This window comes from Dermacentor silvarum, chromosome 2 (assembly GCF_013339745.2).
Source record: "Dermacentor silvarum isolate Dsil-2018 chromosome 2, BIME_Dsil_1.4, whole genome shotgun sequence".
Lineage (NCBI taxonomy): Eukaryota > Metazoa > Arthropoda > Arachnida > Ixodida > Ixodidae > Dermacentor > Dermacentor silvarum.
The window spans coordinates 221,979,219-221,999,466 of NC_051155.1; the positions used below are offsets into that span (position 1 = coordinate 221,979,219).

At 47.2% G+C, this 20,248-nt stretch overlaps 1 protein-coding gene across 1 annotated transcript; it reads left to right on the forward strand.

Annotated features, from left to right (window-relative positions):
* Positions 1 to 412: 412 nt before the first annotated feature.
* On the forward strand, positions 413 to 20,137 carry LOC119440722 (cholinesterase). The gene is made up of 2 exons (XM_037705606.2): positions 413 to 1,941; positions 19,687 to 20,137. Exons 1-2 carry the CDS (start codon positions 413 to 415, stop codon positions 19,853 to 19,855), a joined length of 1,698 nt encoding a protein of 565 aa, XP_037561534.1. The 3' UTR covers positions 19,856 to 20,137.
* Positions 20,138 to 20,248: the final 111 nt, after the last annotated feature.

A 20,248-nucleotide genomic window follows, 5' to 3' on the forward strand; every position in this document is an offset into this window, starting at 1 on the left:
GATAAAAGTCTGTCGACCTTGACAAACGACCTATATTTTGGCATTAAAATTGAATTAGACGCTTTCGTGTTTTGCCTCGAGCCTCGCATCGCTGCAGAGCGTGCGGAGAGCACTCAATCTTAATTTTTCCCGGATGTCTCACAGTGGTTTCTCATTCACTCATTTGAGACGGCATTCAGCGCAACGCGCGGGAGAAGGACGCTGGCTACAAGGAGGAGGAGGTCCTTAGTGCCTACTCATCTGTCTTTTTCAAGGCAGCGCAGTATACACTCTCCGCATCGTTTGCTCCCATGTCGCTCTCGCTGGAACCCCGCCATCAATTACATTCGTCTCCCCTTGCCGTCTTCTCTCCAACGAAGCCCCGATTTAAAGCCTGCAAGAAACATTTCGGCTAAACAGCCGCGCTCCCGCAATGTCCGGCAACAAACATCCCAGCCTCCTGCCGCTCACCGCGCTCCTGTTGTGCGCGACGAACCAGAATGCAGCCCAAGACGCTACGACCAACTACGTCACGGTGAAGACGACCAATGGTCAAGTGCGCGGCAGACTCCTGGACGTGGACGGTGCGTCCGTGGCACAGTTCCTCGGCATACGGTACGCCGAGCCTCCCGTCGGAGAACTTCGTTTCCGGAAGTCCGTGCCAGCTCGACCGTGGCAGCCGGACACTGTGGATGCCCTCGAATTCGGTAGCCCCTGCGCCCAGGCCAACGGTTCCTTGCCTCCGGTGTCGTGGCTCGTGCCTCGCGACAAAGTCAGTGAGGACTGTCTCTTCCTCAACGTCTGGTACCCACTGGGTGACGGCCAGGACACTCTCGGTGTCCTCGCGTGGATTCACGGCGGCGGCTTTCGCACTGGCACGGCCTCCGATCCCGACTACGACGGGAGGAAGCTGGCGGCGGTCGGCAACGTCGTGGTGGTCACCATCAACTATAGGCTCGGCTCGTTCGGCTATCTCTACACCGGTCCGGGCACATCGACCGGCAACTACGCGCTCTGGGACCACAACTTGGCCCTCCGATGGATAAGGGACAACATCGCGCACTTCCGCGGAGACCCGGGAAGAGTGACGGTGTGGGGAGAGAGTGCCGGTAGCATAGCCATTGGCTCGCTCCTCCTGTCGCAGCAGAACGTCGGTCTCGTCCGCAGGGCCATCATGGCCAGCGGAAGCAACTTCTGGCTTTTACCGCCCATGAATAAAGTCGGTCACGAGTTCGCCGACCGGATTGCCAGGCACGTGGGTTGCCTGGACTCCAACAAGCCTTCTTCCAAGACGCACCCGGCCCAAGTACTCCGGTGTCTGCGCTCGGTGTCGGTTGACGCCATAATCGACGCCGAGCAGACCCAGTTTCCCGACGACCTCGTCACCTTCCGTCCCGCCTTCGGTGACGAGTATCTGCCGCTGCCGGACCTGACGAGCCTGTCGAAGAGCATGTTCATTCCCTTAGAGAGCCTGCTCACGGGGGCAGCCACGGAGGAAGGCAGCGCCTTCCTGTACTACAAGGACCACGTGCTATTCGGCCCCACGATGCCCGAGCTGACCAGGAAGCAGGCGTTCGACTTTGCTCTTAAGCACTACTTGGGAGTGCTGCCCGAGCCCGTCCAAACGATGATAAGGGAGTTTTACCAGAAGAACGTCACCAGTGACGAAGATTGGCAAGGCGTGTTCCGGTCGCTGATGGACATGGTGGGCGACTACCTCATCTTCTGCCCGACCAAGTTCCACGCGGAGCTCTTCGCCAAGGCCAATCGCCCCGCCTACTTCTACATGCTGGACTACCGGTCCGAGAAAGGCCGCTTCCCGCCATACATGGGCTCAATGCACTTCGAAGACGTGCAGTACTTCTTCGGCCTGCCGTTCGTATTCCCCAGCCGACACACGGACGAGGACCGAGCTTTCAGCCTGCTCTGCATGCGAGTCATCGGCACGTACGTCAACACTGGGTAAGTGTCTCGGCAATGAGGAAGAATAGTCTTTGCGTTCGGGACGAAAACGGAATGTTTAGCTCAGCGGATGGCGAAATAACAATAATTCCTCGCGATCGGACGGTCGATCAAAACAGCGATTTGGTATTCACGACATGGATATACACTCTGTGAGACACGCACCGGACCTCTGCAAGACGAGGGTAGTCCTTTGCGAGATGTGTGGACAGCCATATTGACGAGGTCCTGTGCAGTCACTCGTATGCACGGAACGTGCAGCAAATGCGATAAATTTAACGTCTTCGTCTGCAGCCTATGTAATCAGATGCCACTGAAGTTTCACCGCTCATCTGTTTTTTTTATTTATTATTTATTGTATTTTTAAACCAAGACGATGGTCACATTTCGTGATGAGTGCACGTGCTTCTTGTAACTAAACATAATGCGCCGTTTAACTGGTATTCTCATCTTTATACCTCTTATTATTGGCGACAAAATTGAGATGCACACACTCGCTGGCAACGGTGAATCAGTGAGATGAAGTCCCGATAATGAAACCTAGGCCGTTTAAGTGTACTGGTTGCTTTCGTTCGATTACATTCTTTTATTATCATCCGCCGTTCACGGCCAGCCGATGCCGGTTATATCGTAGGTGGACAATTGACGAAGCGCGAAAAAAAAATAGCATTGAAATAGAATTGTTAAGTAACACTGGCCCTAATAACACCATGCTACATACAACAAAAGGTGAGAAAGCTTGGCCTATAGTAGCTGGACTACACGCCTCTGTATGGTATTGCGCCATGCGTGGCCGGCCAGGGGAATTATACTTTCTATTATACTTTCAACACAAGCGCTAAATGATTGCAAACATCCATGCGGTGTTCGTTGAGTCGATTCCCGATATCGTTATTGCACGTACATTGGGCCTTCTTTTCTCGTCTTGAGTACCCTGCACAAAGTTTTTGCAGATGTGTCTGTCGTCAGCCTAATGTACATCTAATGTTGCGTTCATTTTTCTTCACTTCATTACGGGCGTCACGATATCTTTTTTTTTTTATTGTTATTCTGTGATTTTATTTCTGGCAAAGGAGGATGAACACGTTTAGTTGAATACTCACACGGTAATTGCACAACCTCTTGAAGCTTGGAGGGCTTCCCCAAACGATGAAACCTTAATTGCATTGGCGTTCATTTACGTGTCTTGTAACAATGTTTTTTTATTGTAACAAGTACATATTGAGAAGCATAACCATTGCAAACTTCAGTGTCAGCGTTTCTGTGAAAGAAAGAAGTGTCGTTACTTATGTTTTCGTGAAATTACTGGCGTTTAACACAAGCAATGCTTATTTTGCGATTGGTAAAGAAGTAAAATTATTAAACTAACTCTCGTCCGCGTTCTAAGCTTCTGATACACGCTATTACCTAAGAAACTAACCCCCTCAGGATGCTTAAGTGTGTCTGAAAAAAAAAACATATCAAGTAAAGCACCTCGCCAAACTTTTCAATAAGAAACACCCTACCTGACCTCATTTGTACTCATTCAACACTGATTAAGCCACCTCAGTGTTGGCAGAGCTTTGCGAACATGTCTTGAGATCCAACTCCCTGATCAATGTACAGCTTTAACTCTCAGTAGGGGTGGCTCAGTGGGCGCGCATATCTGTCTGTCCGTCCGTCCGTCCGTCCGTCCGTCCGTCCGTCCGTCCGCCCGCCCGCCTGCCCATGTATTGCTTAAGTATATTGCACACGGCCATTGCGGCCTACTTCCATGAGTGCAATGCATGCTGCGTCTGCGACGTGTTTTCAAAGAAATTACACGACGCGAGCAGTACGGTTTCGGGAAGTTTATTGACGATTCCTGCAGCTATATTATGCTCAATGGTCGGCGAGTTACGGAGAACTATTGTGGCGGTAGAGTGCAGGATTTCGCGCTTACGACAGAATTCACCATAGGTGATAAACGTGTCTGATTTGAAGGTGTGTGTTGCGCTCCTACCTAAGAAGTGACCCTGCTCTAAAAGCGAGGGCGTTTTTCAACACAGCGAGCAGGCTTCGTCGTAGGCGACGGACAAAGGCCTTCGGAACAAGAACGACAGCGCATCATTTCGTCTTAGCTTTTTTTTTATCCTGGTTTGATCTTAGCCAAAAGGCCGAGAAGCCAAGGATACGGGCTATTAGAGCGGTTGTAGATAACAGCCCTTGGCATCGCGCCTATTAGACCACATTGTTATCCAATCAAATAAAACATTTATTGAATCAATCAATTCTCCTGCTCGGTCGCATGCTTAGTGGCACGCATGCTCATCTCAATCTCTTCATTCGCTGCCAACGCCACCCCGTGTAGCAGACGATGCTACTTGAAACAAGCGTGTCAACACCTGTCACATTATCTATAGGCCCAGCCCCATTCAGGACACAAACAGCAAACCCACCGTGGTCTAATACCGCCCCCCCCCCCTCTCTCTCTCTCTCTCTTTGAAAGCAGCCCATCGGAGGGGCAAAAAAGAGGAATTGACCGGCGGTGATTTAGCCTCGCGCGTCCTGACTAAGCACCCTGTGATGACACTACAGTGAAGCCCACCTGCTACATCTTGCTTCTTCATTCGCTTTAGCGCCGCGAACCATTCTCTACGGTGGTTCTTAATTCTTCATCAGCCACTAGGAAACGTCGGCTCAAGGTAACTGCCATTTCGGATCATATAACGCCAACAAACGAAGACACCAAGGACAGCATAGGGGAAATTACATGTACTTATTAATTGAATTATAGAAATGATAAATTAATGGAAATGAAAGTGGATGAAAAAACAACTGGCCGCAGGTGGGGAACGAACCCACGTCATCGCATTATGCGTGCAATGAGCTACCGCGGCCCCGTTTTCCCATCCACTTCCCGGGAGTATTTATGTTTATCGACTAGAACTAAACCTGGGAGTGTTAGCCAGTGCCACACCTCACGGCCTTGACGACGGATGGCTACACTGCTGCAGAAGACGTGTAACACCCAGTGGGCGCTATTGCAGAGCCTATCTACGTGGACTGCAGAGTTACAATAGCTTCGCAAGCCAAGCATTGCGTGTGGGCCACATGTTACGTGGCGACTGCGTAGGCACGAGCACGCGGCTCTTCTATTTTGGGGCTCCTTGCGTGCATGATTTGTATGCGTATAGACCTAGGCTTGCGCGAACGTGTTTCAATCTACCTGGCTCACTAAGATTGCATGCTCAACTATACTTCGCATTGCCTGCGCGAAAGAAGACAAGAAAAGGAGGCACGTATACCACCTGTCTCGTGGAAAGCAAATAGGAATATTCCGAAAACCGTTCTCGCGTGAAAGTGCCTCGGACCAGGAAACGAGAAAAGAGAGCCCCAGTGATTCGTCGTCTTCGCCCAAAGGCCTGCGTGCGTGCATTATATGCACCATCAATATATATATACTCTACTTCTTGCCAATGTCAACACCGTGTGAAATATGGTAGCTGATGTCTTCACTTTTACGCGCCAAATCCCCCCTACTCGGACTTCTGCTTCCGTTTTTTTTTTTTTTTTATTCAATTTATTATCTTGCAACCTGCGTTGAGCGAAAGTACAAATTTTCACGAGAAGCGAAAGCTGGAGGACGACATTATATGTCCCGAGTAGCGGAATGAGATGGGAGATTCACCTGCCTGAAGTTTGCGAAATGAAGGCGTTCGTTCTATCAAAGCTGACGTACGTCATGCCTACTTTTGTCTGATGAATGTGCTAGTTCACTGATCCGTTCTCATTTCCTCCGAGAGTCAGCAAGAATACTGCGACCGTCACTATATACCACGTGACAATATTAAAGTAATGAAATGCATAAAATCTAACGGCTCCTTCTTATCTTTCTCTAATTATTTTTTCCCGGGCAACTCGAAAGTATAATCCGGCGTGTCTGGAAGTCATTAAAATAATAAATGATTTCCTTGACAAGGTAGTGATCTATAGTCATCATACTATATATTGTTCGTGCCCGTGATATATGCTACTGTTCATTTCTTTTCGATTTCTTATCTTCCTTTGTTCCTGTCGTTAATACATTGGGTGTGCATGTGATGGCCCAACAAAAACGTTTTTTTTAAGATGGTCGGAACCCAGTTTTAGTTATAAATGTGAATACATAATAAATCCCACCTCTCCCTTGCGCCAAGGAGCAAGATGACAGCGTTCCGCTGCTTTCGAACGTCGGCGCAAGACTGTCGTTAGCATTCTTCGAACATACTACGCACGTGTTCTTCGGGTGATCACGCGTCGAAGTAGTACAAATAACACTTGACAGGACATCAGTTGAATGACTCCGCCAGTTCAATGAAAAATTACACCTCCGTACCGATAGTAAGATCATGTATTTAGGTTTCACTTGAATTTCGTCACAGCTAGGCACCGGGCCGAGGCGGTGACGTCCGCCGAGGACGGCGTCCGGCTACGGGGTAATGTGAAAGAGTCACTCGACTGACTATAAAGCCTCGCACGGGAACCTTTCATATAGTGACTTCAATAAAACTCGTTGCTAGGCTATACAGTTGGCGCATTCTTATGACCAGGCTTTTGGAGCAGCAAAATACGAGTGGTGAGAGAAGCGACTCATGTAGACAGGCGCTTGTCTATGTAATCTATCGTCGCTCGTCTTGTGCAGCGCCGCAATCCCGGTAATTAATAATAGTGAGTCATATATCCTTACCCTTATCACCATACTCGATCCTTACCCACATCCCAAAATACGCCTCGAGCCGCCATTTGAAGCTGATTGCATTTCTTGAGTTCCCTTAACCTTCAAATTTAGTTCAAATGAAGGTTTACTGCATAAACGCACGAAGAGCTCGCGTAAATCCATACACGGGGGAGGGGTCATCTACTTTGGCGCCAGCCCTGAGTCTTTGTCGAGCTTTGCACGTCAATTCCAATAAGCTTTCTCGTTGCTAACTACCTCAGTGTATTCAAATTTTCTGGCTCACAAAGAGGGCCACCCTGTCGCTCTCTCTCTCTTTCTCTCTCTCTCCCCTCTTTGGTTTAGACATGATCGTAACGTAAGGTTCCGCAGTACTGGTTTGAAGGGTTTGTTCCGTGGGGTTTATGCCGCTGATCGCGGACTGCGACGAGGGATTTAAACGGGGTATATAGGAAAAGTGGCGACGTACGACTGAAACGAAAAGAACGGAGAGTAATGCATGCAAAACTTTGCCACGGCGAGTCACAGTAAACCCCGTCGTGCAGACTGCGCGTGATTGATCGCCCGGCCACCACCGTCAACATGAAATCTTCAGGACTCGCTCGTTCGCCAAAGCGGAGTTTTAACGACCGACAGCGGCAGTTTTAGCATATCGCGGTGCGCCGCGCGCTTCGGAGATCCACGCGACCGCAATGCATGCGTTATTCATCCTCGTTATTTCCAAATCAAGCGGCTGCCCCGCCTTTAATGCGACTGGTGACACTGATGTATAGCCCGGCCGCAGCGCGGAAGCACCTCATTCCCGTGCTCTCGCTGTCTGATCTTATTGACGCTGCTGGCGACGCTATCGATGCTTGTTAACGGGAAACCCCGGAACAGGACCAAAGTTTTCTCGTTAGTGCGAGAGACAAAGCGCTGGCCTCTATGTCCTTATGCGTGAGTGTGGGCGTGAGTGCATTCGCGTTTGTGCATGCTGCTGAGCAAGTGAGCGAGAGCTAGCGAGAATGCGTGCGTGCGTGGGAGCGTGCGCTCGACAGGGAGAGAATTTTCGAGCGCCCTCTTCGGTCGTTTTTTTACATTACGCGGTCGCGTTTCTTGCAGCGTCGCGTCTTTAAGCTGGCTCATTTTAACCGGATTTGAAGGGCAACTGCAGTGTGATGACGAAACTGCTTCTTCCAGTATTTGCATATACTGCCACTATTCAGTATTAAAAAAACATACTAAAGGCTATTTGCTTAAATCTGCAACTTAAAGCTTGACTTGCGTAGAAAGTTCTGGTCTTTCTTGCGTACGGCGTCGTTGACGTGCGAGTTCTTGCTCATCAATCGCCCCTTCATGTGCACGTCGATGAGCTTGCGCGAGCAATGTGCAGATACTACGTACCTTCGTGAAGCCTCGATGTTTGCTGCAACCTAATAGCAGTGCACAAGAGCCGATGGGCAGCGAAAGAAACAGCACTTTCCGTCGTCTCTTGCGGCTGGCTACTCTACAGAGTGTTTCTACGAAGTCTTTATGTAGTATTTAAGCATAGCACTTCTGAAATAAACGGACAGTTACTCCGGAGACATGCCGTCAGCGGTGCCGACCGCGGTGTGACAGGTGGTACGTATTAATTAGTCGCTAATTAATCAAACATTTATTAACTTTTCAACGTTTAGTTTCAGCGGGCTCATCGTAATTGGGAAACTGACGCGAGCTCTCTGTACGAGCCATTTCAACTTTTGAATCTGGGAAAATGCGATTACCCGCAGTACTGTGACAAGACTTATTTCATGCAGTTGTCAGAGCTCGCGAAACCGAAACTGGGAAGCTGCAGAGAGCGCAAATCCGCGCCCCTCGGGGCAACGTTCGGCTTACGTCACCCAGCAGCGGGCAGCTAGCACACTGCGTATCTGGGCTCCTCGTAGTCGTGATATTCCTCTCTCTCTCGCTTTCATCCATTATACCCTCTCCCCCAGTGCGGAATAGCAAACCGAACGTGCGTGGTTAACCTCCCTGCCTTTCCACTCTTATATCGACAAATCTGCGGAGTACAATCAACCTGTCGATATGGCTTTCATAGATTATGAAAAGGTATTTGATTCAGTAGAGATACCAGCAGTCATATAGGCATTGCGTAATTAAGAAGTCCAGGAGGCATACGTGAATATCTTGGGAAAAAATTTGAGGACGCTTAAGCTTCGCCTTTAAGAATGGAACGCGATGGCGTTCCATTAGCATCATCGCATTTTTGTTTCAGTGAGCTTCACCGCAACAGAGAACGTGGGAAAGCCAGCTTCACAAAGACCAAGCCTACACCGAGCCCCTAATGTCGGCTTCACATTTATACAGAAATGCATTGCTGGGAAGACGTTTTTTTAGGGGCAATATATGTCGTCTTATATTAAAATATGAAAGCCCTAGCCCCTATTTTTATTATTTTATTAATTGTTTGCTATTGCCCCGACGCGCGCGCGTGTCCAAACAGCATTAGGCAGGCCAAGTCCCAATTTGACCTGCCAAACAGCGCTTGCATGTAGGCTCCCTAATCTGCCGACCTGCCGAGGATGCGAGTGCCATCTGGATAAGATTTTCGCAAGTAGCCTACCCGAGCGCGCCGTTGTTGGTATGGTAGAAATGCTGGAAAAAGGGGTTTGTGTTTAAGTTTCCTCGTAACAGAATTATGTTTTCTCGTACATTCACATTACAATCCGACGCCGATTGGTAAACAATCCGATGCCGAATCCGACGCCGAATAATAAAGTCGTACTTTACCATTTTTTTTTTTGACAAATTTCACTGCGAGAAATTTAATTTTTGTTCACCAAAACCTTGCACCACGTGGAAGGCCTGCGCGGTCGGGGTAGTTGGGGATTATTTTTTGCGCCACGGACGCCGACATCCACGCCGACGCGTACGCCGGATTTTCTGCGACACGGGGCCCTTAACGCTGTCGCGTTAATATCTACAAAGATTCCACGGCTACCTTGGTTCACCACAAGAAAAGTACAACGTTACCTATCAAGAGATGGATCAGGCAAGGAGACACTATCTCTCCAATTCTATTCAATGCATGCTTAGAAGAATTATTCTAGCCATTAGGCTGGGAAGGCTTAGGAGTGAGGATCAACGGCGATTATCTCAGCAACCTTCGGTTTGCAGATGACATTGTCCTATTCAGCAACAATGGGGACGAATTACAACAAATTATTGATGACCGGCCTAAACCGAGAAAGTGTAAGAGTGGGGTTGAAGATTAATATGCAGAAGACAAAGATGATGTTCAATAGCGTGGGAAGAGAACTAACAATTTATTTGGATTATAGACATCTTCTATACCCTTGGCACAGAGATTTTTGTCAAACCCGGAAAATTGAAGTGGCCATCACGAGGCTGCGCTGCCGTATCCCTACGGTAAACGTTTACTTACACAGGTCTGGTCTGGTCCCCTCACCATTATGCTTCATTCTGTGGCGAAGCGGAGGACAATAGACCATTTCTTGTTGTCTTACAGGCGTTTTTCTACAATAAAGAAAAGACTACTGGAAATCCCGCTTCGCAATATTTGCCTAGATTTATCGGAGCCTGTAATCCTATCTTTTGGAGCCTCTAGTTATTGGGTTCAGCCACAGAAATGCTTGCTTGGCAATCCAAAATTATCTTCATTGAATCAAATCGATTACCATACTAAACTTATTGTCACCCTTCCCATCTATAGTTTCTTTTATTCATTTATTTTTAAACCTATTATTAATTAGTTTTTTTTTCTCCTCTTACAAAATCTTCCTTTCTAAACTCCAGTGTTCTAGTCGTTAATTCCCTTGTTTTTATACACCGAATATAACCACCTGATTCATGGCCAATCCCCCACTGTGGGTATGCGCCACAACCACTCAGGTCAACAACAACAACAACAAGGAATCAGGATCGGCAGTCAGCCTCTAGAGTGTGTACAAGAGTATGTTTGTCTAGGTCATTTACCCACAACGAACTCTGATCATGCCAAAGAAATTTACAGAAGAATAAAAATGGGTTGGAGTGCGTACGGCAGGCATTACCAAATCCTTACCGGGAGCTTCTCACTGTCATTAAAAAGAAATGTGCACAATCATTTCATTCTACCTGTGCTAACATATGGAACAGGAACTTGGAGGTTAACAAAGAAGCTCGAGGACAAGTTAAAGACAGCGCAAAGAGCGATGGAACAAAAAATGTTCGGCGTAACGTTAAGTGACAGAAAGAGAGCGGTGTGGATCAGAGAGCATACGGGGATAGTCGATATTCTAACTGGCATTAAGAGAGAAGAATGGAGCTGAGCATGCCATGTAATGCGTAGGGTAGATAATTGGTAGCGCACAACTGGCAGCCACACATTCATACAGAATGGGTGCGAAGAGAAGGGAAGGACAGTCTAGGACGACAGAAAACTAAGTGGAGTGATGAAGTTAGGAAATTAGCAGGCACAAGTTGGAATCAGCCGCCGCAAGACAGGGGTAATTGGAGATCGCAGGCAGAGGCCTTCGTCCTGCAGTGGACATAAGAAAGATGATGATGATGATGATGATGATGATGATGATGATGATGATGATGATGATGATGATGATGATGATGATGATGATGATGATGATGATGATGATGGGTCAGTATTTTCTGTGTATCCACTTGCGTGGACCATGCATCCACATACCTAGGCTACCTGTAGATTTATGGACATATGCCTTAAACTTCTTGTCCACTTTTGTACACAGAATGTCTATAAGATGTGTGTATAAACAGTCTGGCTGCACACATTGACTGTCGCTAATGTGTTTATAATCCGCAGGCAGGCATAGAGAGTCTACGTCTGTAAGTTCATATAGTTCGTAAGCTGTCTGCCCGGTCTATGTACATAAGACCTTAACCCTTTAATCGAATTACTGTTTATTTGTATTATAGGCTGGGCATGGATAATACATGTACAAACCTTAGTGTCTCATGCCAATTAGAATTGCGCTACGCCGTGGTGTTTTACTAGATACGGCGGCAACAGCTCGCGTCCCTCTCCCAGTATGGCTTAACGCACAGCTATCCACACGCCCGAGGCAAAACACAGCTCAGTATAGCCGTCCGAAACTCGCTTCACCAGTGGCGGCTCTCATCATGCTTAAAACATAAGAGCTTGCTAGGCATTCGTCACTCGAGGTTCGCTCCTTTCGTGGACCTGCAGCGTTTCTTCGCATCCTCAAAAATTGAACGTCGCCGACTTCGCGCAGCTCTTGCTCTACAGCACTGCACGCTGAGGCGAACGTCGTTAAATATTTGAGTCCCTTAGGGAGGCGGAAGAAGTCCCTCGGATCTTCCAACTTCGAGGGAATTCCGAACAACGCATTTCGTATACACCTCAGGTATACACCCGCGCAGCAAGCCGTGACTGGCAAACTCAACGTAGCAAGCAGCCCCGCCCACTCGAGCGAGGCAGTGGCGCCTCTATGCACACCGAAACACGGAAGAGAGACAGCTCTCCGAACAACATTCGGATTCCCTACACCTCGATCGCCCAACCCGGAAATATCCCGCGAATTCTCTCGGACTCACCGATAACTGGACCGGACTAGGTAATTACGCGACGCGCATGGCATTGGCGGCCACTTATTCATTCGCTAAATTACTCAGAGTGGGCTTAGCACGGTGGTCAGTTTGGTATTGCGAGGAGGAGGAGGAGGTGCAGCAGCATATGCGGCGTGTCCCTCAGCTCGCAAGGAAGACCCACTACGACTATCCTCGCCCAGCGCTCTCAGTGCAGAAGTGCGGCGTCCCTTGTTGACTTGTCGGCCTCAAGGGTCATCGTCGAGCCTTCCGGGAAGGAGCAGGCGGGTGTCGATCGTTAGCAGCTATTAGTCGAAGGCGTCAGCATTCAACAAGCGTGCCGCCTTGTACCGCTCCTTTAAGCAGGGCGGTGCGTTGTTCTACGAACCTGAAAACAGATCGAAATGACAAAGGACGAAGAAAGGGCGTGGGCGTGTTATGCTGTGCGCTGTCCAAAAAAAAAATTTTTTAAGGAACATTATGTGTGTGCTGCGCAGAAGTAGGAAGTAGCACATTTGTCTTGTCCGGATGCACTCGATTCCGGACGCTGTAAAATTCTGCCATATTGTCAACCACGCCATCTTGTCATCTCTGATTGTCTCACAGGATGGATACGCCCCGCAGAATAGCACGACGCGTGTCAATTAACTGTTTAAATAGATTTCGTGCGTCATCGAGTCCACCTTTGAATGAGCCAAATTAGTAATTTCCCCGATGCTATATATATTTACTCTGTATATTGGTCATGCTACTTTCACGTTATAGACGCACGGTTCTGAGTGAGTGAGGAGTTACTTCCTACTGGTATGATTCGTATTCCTGTGATCTGTCGTATAAGGTTCTTCTGTGGCTGAGGAGACACCCAGACGCGTATAGGTGCATGCGGTTTTTATTTAAAACGCGAAATATTTTTTACATAGATCTGCAACTCATGTCTTTTTCATTTTCTTTTTTTTTAATGTAGTTGTCTCGTTACTTACAGAAGTGCTCACACATATTTTCTAACTGATATGGAAACCGCTTATCACACGCCTATCGCACGTAAAAGAATGACACTTGGAAAGTACGAAGTTTGGGAAACACATGTATGATATTTTAATTTGTTGCTAAAGTTGGTCTCAAAATGCCAGACGTGACGTCATTGCCATTACCGTGACGCCATGACACAGAGCCACTCCCATGCCATCACCGTCGCTCTGCCACGCATGTCTTCTACCAAAACAAGTCGAAGTTGATTTGGGATGCCCATCAAACACCTTTATCGACGTCAGCAGTATACGTCGGAAGTATTGATAGTGTGTGCATCAGATTGCTGTGGTCCGTATAAGGGGGGCTATTCTCTTACTTTGACCGTCATCTTTGGGCGTTTTCGGCAACAGTACGGCTCTCCAAAAAGACAACCAAGCACGCGCGCCTTACAGAAAATTTGTTGTGATTCTTTCAAAATATTTCAAACTTTTTCGAGGAACTATATTGTGTTTACATAAATTGCTATCCATTGAAATCGGGTATTGATTTTCAAAAGCTTTTGGGGTAACTTTTGAAACTCGAAATGCCAAATTAAATAAAATCCTTATATTGAGCCGCTTTAGAAGCTCTGAAGAGACCGTACATAGGAGTTCTCACCTTCTGCTTTGAGTTTCTTTGGGAATTCTAAAGAGAGAGTCAATAGAATTAATGTTTAATTTATCCTTAGAACTGCAAAAGAACGACTAGAATTGTTTTATGGATTTCCTTTAGAAGCTCGAAATAAATGGATCGATATTATCGTGCCGTCGTGACACACAGCAAAACACGGAGGAAGAAAAGGGTCAACAAGGGAACACTGCGTCTCGCAGACAGCTTTCGCAAGGCGCGAATCCGTCCCTTTCACTTTTTCTTTCTCGAAAAGCCGGCCGAACACGCGTGACATTGCGCTCGGTGGACTCGGCCCAGTGTGCATAGTTCCCTATTGATTTCAATGGACACGTTCTTATTTGGGTGCTTTGCCAAACTTTTGCTGAACATTTTCTCCCGATGCGCTTGTGCAACTTTGGTCGCTTCTTGGGGGACGACGACGAAGTGTCTTCTTGGTAGAGCGCTTCTATCTGTGTTCTCTGGTTTCTGGCGAATACTCCGGAATTTCCTTGATGCCTCGGCTCCCTGCCTTGTGGCCATGGACGCGAAGCCTTCCAGAGGCCCTCCTGGCCAGAGGTCATCACGGCCGTCCTTCACGAGGAAGAGAGAAAGCATGCTCAGTGACACCGAGGAACACTGAGTTGTACTCCGTGTCAGGTGGAGACTCATCGGATGATAGCTTCATCTCTGTCTGCAGAAAGAGGGCCAAAAAAGAGTATTGTCAACGCGAAGCCCCACCCTATTCAACCTCCCACTCATTGATCTCGTTGAACATCTGCCAGCAGCGATCAAGATATCAATGTATGCAGACGACATATGTATATGAACTTCAGTTGTGACACGGCCTCAGATACCTGCAAGACTTCAAAAAGCTGCTACTCTGACAGCTATATACCTCCGCAAACAAGGTCTTGAAATCTCGTCAGACAGATGTGCACTGGTGGCATTCACTCGCAAACCAATGACACCCTACGCCATTTCTATAAATGGCCAGATAATTTCTTATGAAAAGTCTCACAGATTTCTTGGCATAATCATTGATAGAGATCTCTCATGGAGCCCGCACATGACCTAATTGAAACAGAGCTTTTCAAGTTTCTGGCGGAAAGACTTTGGGGAATGTCATTGCATGCAATATTGGAATTGTGCAGGGGCTTCTTGAGATACAGTTTGCCCGTACTAAATAACACTTGCCAGACAAATATTCGTGCTCTACAGGCTGTTCAAGCTCGGGCTCTCAGGGTTTGTCTGGGTTTGCCAAAATGCACATCGACAGTGCGAATATTGCAATCGCCCGGGACCAACCCACACAAGCACCCATTGCGGTGGAAGTGTTGAGAGTGCACATTAGGCACTTTGCCCGTGCCCGTTCCCATCATCTGGCAACACAACCGTCAGAAAACCCGCAGGCATCATTTTGTACTACGATTTCGTATTATTACACCCGCCTTCCATCAGGCTTCACCCCCGTAACTAAGTCATCTATTCCTCCATGGTGTTTGGCTCGACCTGCAGTGCACCTCACCTTACCAGGAATCGGGAAGAAATCTGAGCATCACCTGCTATTAAACAACTAACTCTGCTCCTTTTGCACGAGAGGTACGCCGACCACGTACATATTTATACTGATGGATCAGCAACTCTCCAGTTTTCCTCTGGAGCCGTGGTTTTCCCAGCGAAAGCCACCACCATCAGTTTCAAGACGTGTCACCCAACGACATCGACGGCTGCGTAACTTGCAGCCCTTCGCGCTGCACTTCGTCTCGTTAGCCAAGAACAACCTCGAAGATGGTTAATATTCAGTGACTCGAAGGCAGCACTGCAGTCTTTGCTATCAGCCCTGCGGCGTGGTCCACACGAACAACTGGTATTCGAGATTAGAGAACTAATCCATACCTTGACTGAGACAGGACACAACGTGACATTTCAGTGGCTTCCAAGTCACTGCGGCGTCATAGGGAGCGAGCACGCCGATAACACCACTCAGTCGTCTCTTCAAGGCGACGAAGAGGCGACGAAGAGAAGCCGATACCGCTATGAAGGACAGATGCCGCTAGAAAACTTCGAATGCTCGCCCGTGATGTCACGTTCTCCCCGTGGAATGCAGGATGTTTTCAAAGCAACTGGCTGCACAACCTAGACTCCTCTCTACGCCTTTGCATCCCAGCCATCACATGACGCCTCGTGTGATGACTGTGGTAGCGAGGAGACTCTTCAACACCTTCTCTGTGACTGTCCTCGCTACAATTTACAGAGACGGTCGCTGGCAATCGCGATAGCGCGCTTTCACCAAATACCTCTAACAGAGGGACTTATTTTCGAATGGCGACATCCCAAGCCATCGCAGCGGAGGGCGACGAGGGTACTGTTGCAGTTTTTAAGGGCAACAGACTTGGACAAGCGGCTGTAGCGTGAACATATGTTTATAGTACGTGCTGCAAGTGCTATTGTGTTGTGCAGTGACGGTATGCGGTGTCAGTGACCGACTGTGATCGTGTGTCTGTGCTCCTTTCTTTCTTTATCTCTACTTCGCTGTCACTTTACCTCCCCCTCCCCTCTCTCCCCAGCGTAGGGTAGCAAACCGGATCTTCCCATCTGATTAACATCCCTGCCTTTCCCCTTTCTTATGTTTGTCTCTCGGTCGCTTCTTGCAACGTATGCATTTATTGCTATATATAGGATCAGATTACTATTGGCGCATATTGGCGTCGCAGTCGATCCAGCGTCGGTGCGGGACGCCAGTCTTCTCCCGTGTTTCACGGCACCAAAAAATATGTTGGAGATAGAGATTGACGTCCGTCGGTTGCGGTTTATTCATCCAACTGTGCAAGATGGCGCTAGCGCGAGCCTTCGCCTCACGCGTTCCACGGCCGCTGGATAAAAAAAAAACTCTTTTTTTTTCTTTTTTCTTTTTTTTATCCAGCGGCCGTGCGCGTTCTCTCCTCTTCGTCGTCTTCAGTTTTCATCACTATGTGTGGGGTGTGTTGGTATTCGAACGTGGAAAAAATTTTAATGCTGGCGAACAAGGAGAGAGGGGACATGTATAGACATCACGATGCGCTAACTTCAGCATTTTATTTCGGAAATATTCATAATTTGATACGATGCTGATGATTTATTGCTGTATCCCCTTTGAAACGGGGCGGTGACAAATAGTCACCTAGCCTGCTTGAGTTATTCAGGTATGCTATACATGCTTTTCACTCTAGCATCTTCCTTTTCTTTGTATACATCTCCTTAATCTTTTATCTCTTCCTCAAAAGCTTCTATATCTACCTTGTACCGCTACCTATGCCTAGCTGTAACGGATCCGGTGGTATCAATCTCTTCCCTGCTTTCTTTCCCACCCATACTCTAAACTTCTCTTGCTTAATTTCATAGGATGGATGGATGCTATGAGCGTCCCCTTTGAACGGGGTGATGGGTTGCGCCACCAAGCTCTTGTTATTATATTGCCTAATGTCCTACCTGTCATCAAAAAAAGAAAAACACAAGGAATTCTTATTACCGAACTTTCTAAACCCCAATGGGGAACTTTGTTTTTTTACTCCTCCGTGGTTTGTCGTTTCCCTACTTCCACCAATCTTCCAGTTGCCTCTTACTCATCTCTATTGCGGACATGTTTACTTTTCCCCTGCTCTCTCTGAAACCAAGGGCTTCAAGGAGGCCAGCGGTGTCTAAATCGACCGCTGGACGCATTCTAATAGATCATGCTCCATCGTTTCCCTAACTTTACCGCAGCAAGCACATGCTTCTTCTTCCTTATTGTACCTCGCTTTATAAATGCGCGTTCCACGGTATCCTGATGTCGCTTCGAAAATTAAAGAGCATCCCTTTCATCCCTTTGAGTTATCGTAAATTGTCTCCTTCCTGATTTCGTTTTTTTTCCTCTTAAGTAGTTACTCGTATAAGGTTTTTTTGTTTGTTTTTTTTTCATTGCCGCCACCCATGAGATTGTCTCAGTCTCTCTGACTTTGCGCTTGACATGTTGCTTACTATACCGGTCGCGTACTTGCTGGTAAGCTTCCTAGTTCTTTTCCTCCACTGTGAATCAATCTTCTTCCTGTACAAATATCTGAACACTCTCCCAGCACATTTACTTTCTTCCATATTCCTCAGTCGTTGTTCACATTCAATTTTCCTCTGAGGTTCCCTCACTACAACACGTGTTCAGCCCATATCACCCTGCACCATGCACATATGTACGTTATATACCATGCACAAAAGCGCCACTCCTCGTCAACACGTCACACTGTCATTTCATCTTGCAACGTGCAATTGTTCAGTCATATGTTCAATCAGCTGTTCAGATTGTTCAATCATCTAGCAGCGTGCGAGTGCTGAGTGCCGCACGTTGCTGTCGCATACGTTGTCTTTTCGACAGCACTGAGCGCGGCGGTGGAAGACACTCAAACTTACCGTGACATGACCATGTGCTTAAGTGTAGGGCCAACTTTTTCTAGTTTGAATTTTGCCCGGTGGTGCTCCCTCCGAGTTGTTTCTTTTCTCCGTGGATCGAAATTAGCTGACGTAGTGTGGTTTTGAGCCTTCGTATCGTGAAGTTGCTCGTTAAAAAAAAAAGAATATTGCGCTGGGTTTCTCCTGGCTTCGCTCCCATATGGCAGCTACAGCGATAGCAGAAATGGAGTGAGGCAATGTATCATGCATCCAGCTCCTGGATACCGATACCGAAACCGATTCATAAAAACAACTATTCTAGTAAAGTATTAGGGCGACCTGACGCTTGCCAATATATTTTCTAAAGAATAAAGAATTGGGACCTACTAGTAAAAAATAAAAATAAAAGAAGGACAAGCCGGAAACGTCGTGTCAGCACTCGTAGAACCCTGTAATGCGCAACGTATCATGTATGCTGGGCGGTTCTGATACCTGAATATTCTTATTTCAGCACAGGAAACCTGCCGCATGGCCCATATACAGGGTGTTTCAGCGAACACTTTCAAAAATTCTTAAAGGTTGCCTGTGGCAGATAGCACAATTCTAGTTCATGAGCTGGTCTACTCGAAGACGCGGGCATTACTTGCACAAGAAATTAAAATGCAGAATCGAATAATTAACAATAATTCACTACTTAAGCTTTTACTTAATTACCTGATGGCCAATATTGCAATTTAAGAATTGTAACCGTGGAGTTCGCAAGGCGGATCCACTTGAAACTGAATTCTCGGGATGACACAAGTTTCGAGATATTAATTCCCGAACTTTGCAGGAGAAATGCATTGGCGTTCCAGTTAGTCGCTTTATGCATTGAAGCACAAAATTAACTGGAACGCAAATGCATTTCTCCACAAAGTTCGGGAATTAATATTTCGAAACTGGTATCATCCTGAGAATTCGTTTCAAGTGGATTCGCCTTGCGAACTCCACGGCTACAATTCTTAAATTGCAATATTGGCCATCAGGTAATTAAGTAAAAACTTAATTAGTGCATTTTTGTTAATTCGTCAATTATGCATTTCAATTTTTGTGCAAGTAATGTCCGCATCTTTGAGTAGACCAGCTCATAACTAGAATTGGGCTATGTGCCACAGACAACCTTAAATAAATTTTGAAAGTGTTCGCTGAAACACCCTGTATATATTAACGTTTTGATACGCTTGAGATAAGTTGTCAGTTAAGGGGGTTCAGCAAACCATTTACTAAATAATTATTTACCGTGCTGATTAGGCTATAATTCAAATCCTTGTAAAAATGTACTCTCCGTGGTTAGAAATAAAAAGGAAAATTTTGTTCCAATGTTCTTTTTAAAAGTAACCGTTTTTGACCATTGCAGAGTTCATGAAACGGCGGAAGACAGCTGTGTAAACGAGGGCCTCTCAGATATTTCCCCATTATATCTCACAATCACTCTTTTTTTTTTCCTAATTGTTGCGTATTGTGTGACGCAGGAAACCTCAGCTGCCCGAGAGCGACATCGATTGGCCCGTGTTCACCAAGGAGCAGCCGACGCACGTCACACTGCGCGCGAGAAACAGCACCGTCGAATGGGGATTCCACGAGGACGGATGCAACCTGTACAGAAGAATCTACGAGATGTTGAACATCAGCACGCCCTGACAGCCACGCGACCTCGAGGTTGTTTTCGGGACCAGATGCGGCTCGATAACGGTTCCTCCGCGCATCTTATGCACCACACATGTATTGTACGCACCACATATGTCCGCCTGCGCCTTCCGTGTTCTATAGACGAAACCGCATAATCATTCCGTTGCAGTGGGGATGCGCTGTTCCCTCCCAGACGAACATCGCTACGAACGTCAAGCGGTCCTTTCGTACGTACAATTTATAAAATTCCAGGGAGACTGTTCCTGTTCAACGCAACCTGTACACATAAGATCACCTTTGTGTGTGTATGTATGTATATACACACACACACACACACACACACACACACACACACACACACACGCGCGCGCGCGCGCACACACACACACACACACACACACACAC

What these genes read in the sequence shown, in the direction of transcription:
- LOC119440722 (XM_037705606.2), top strand. Translation starts at nt 413, where the DNA reads ATGTCCGGCAACAAACATCCCAGCCTCCTGCCGCTCACCGCGCTCCTG. An exon ending in GGCACGTACGTCAACACTGG is followed by an intron (nt 1,942 to 19,686) that starts GTAAGTGTCTCG and finishes TGTGTGACGCAG; the next exon opens with GAAACCTCAGCTGCCCGAGA.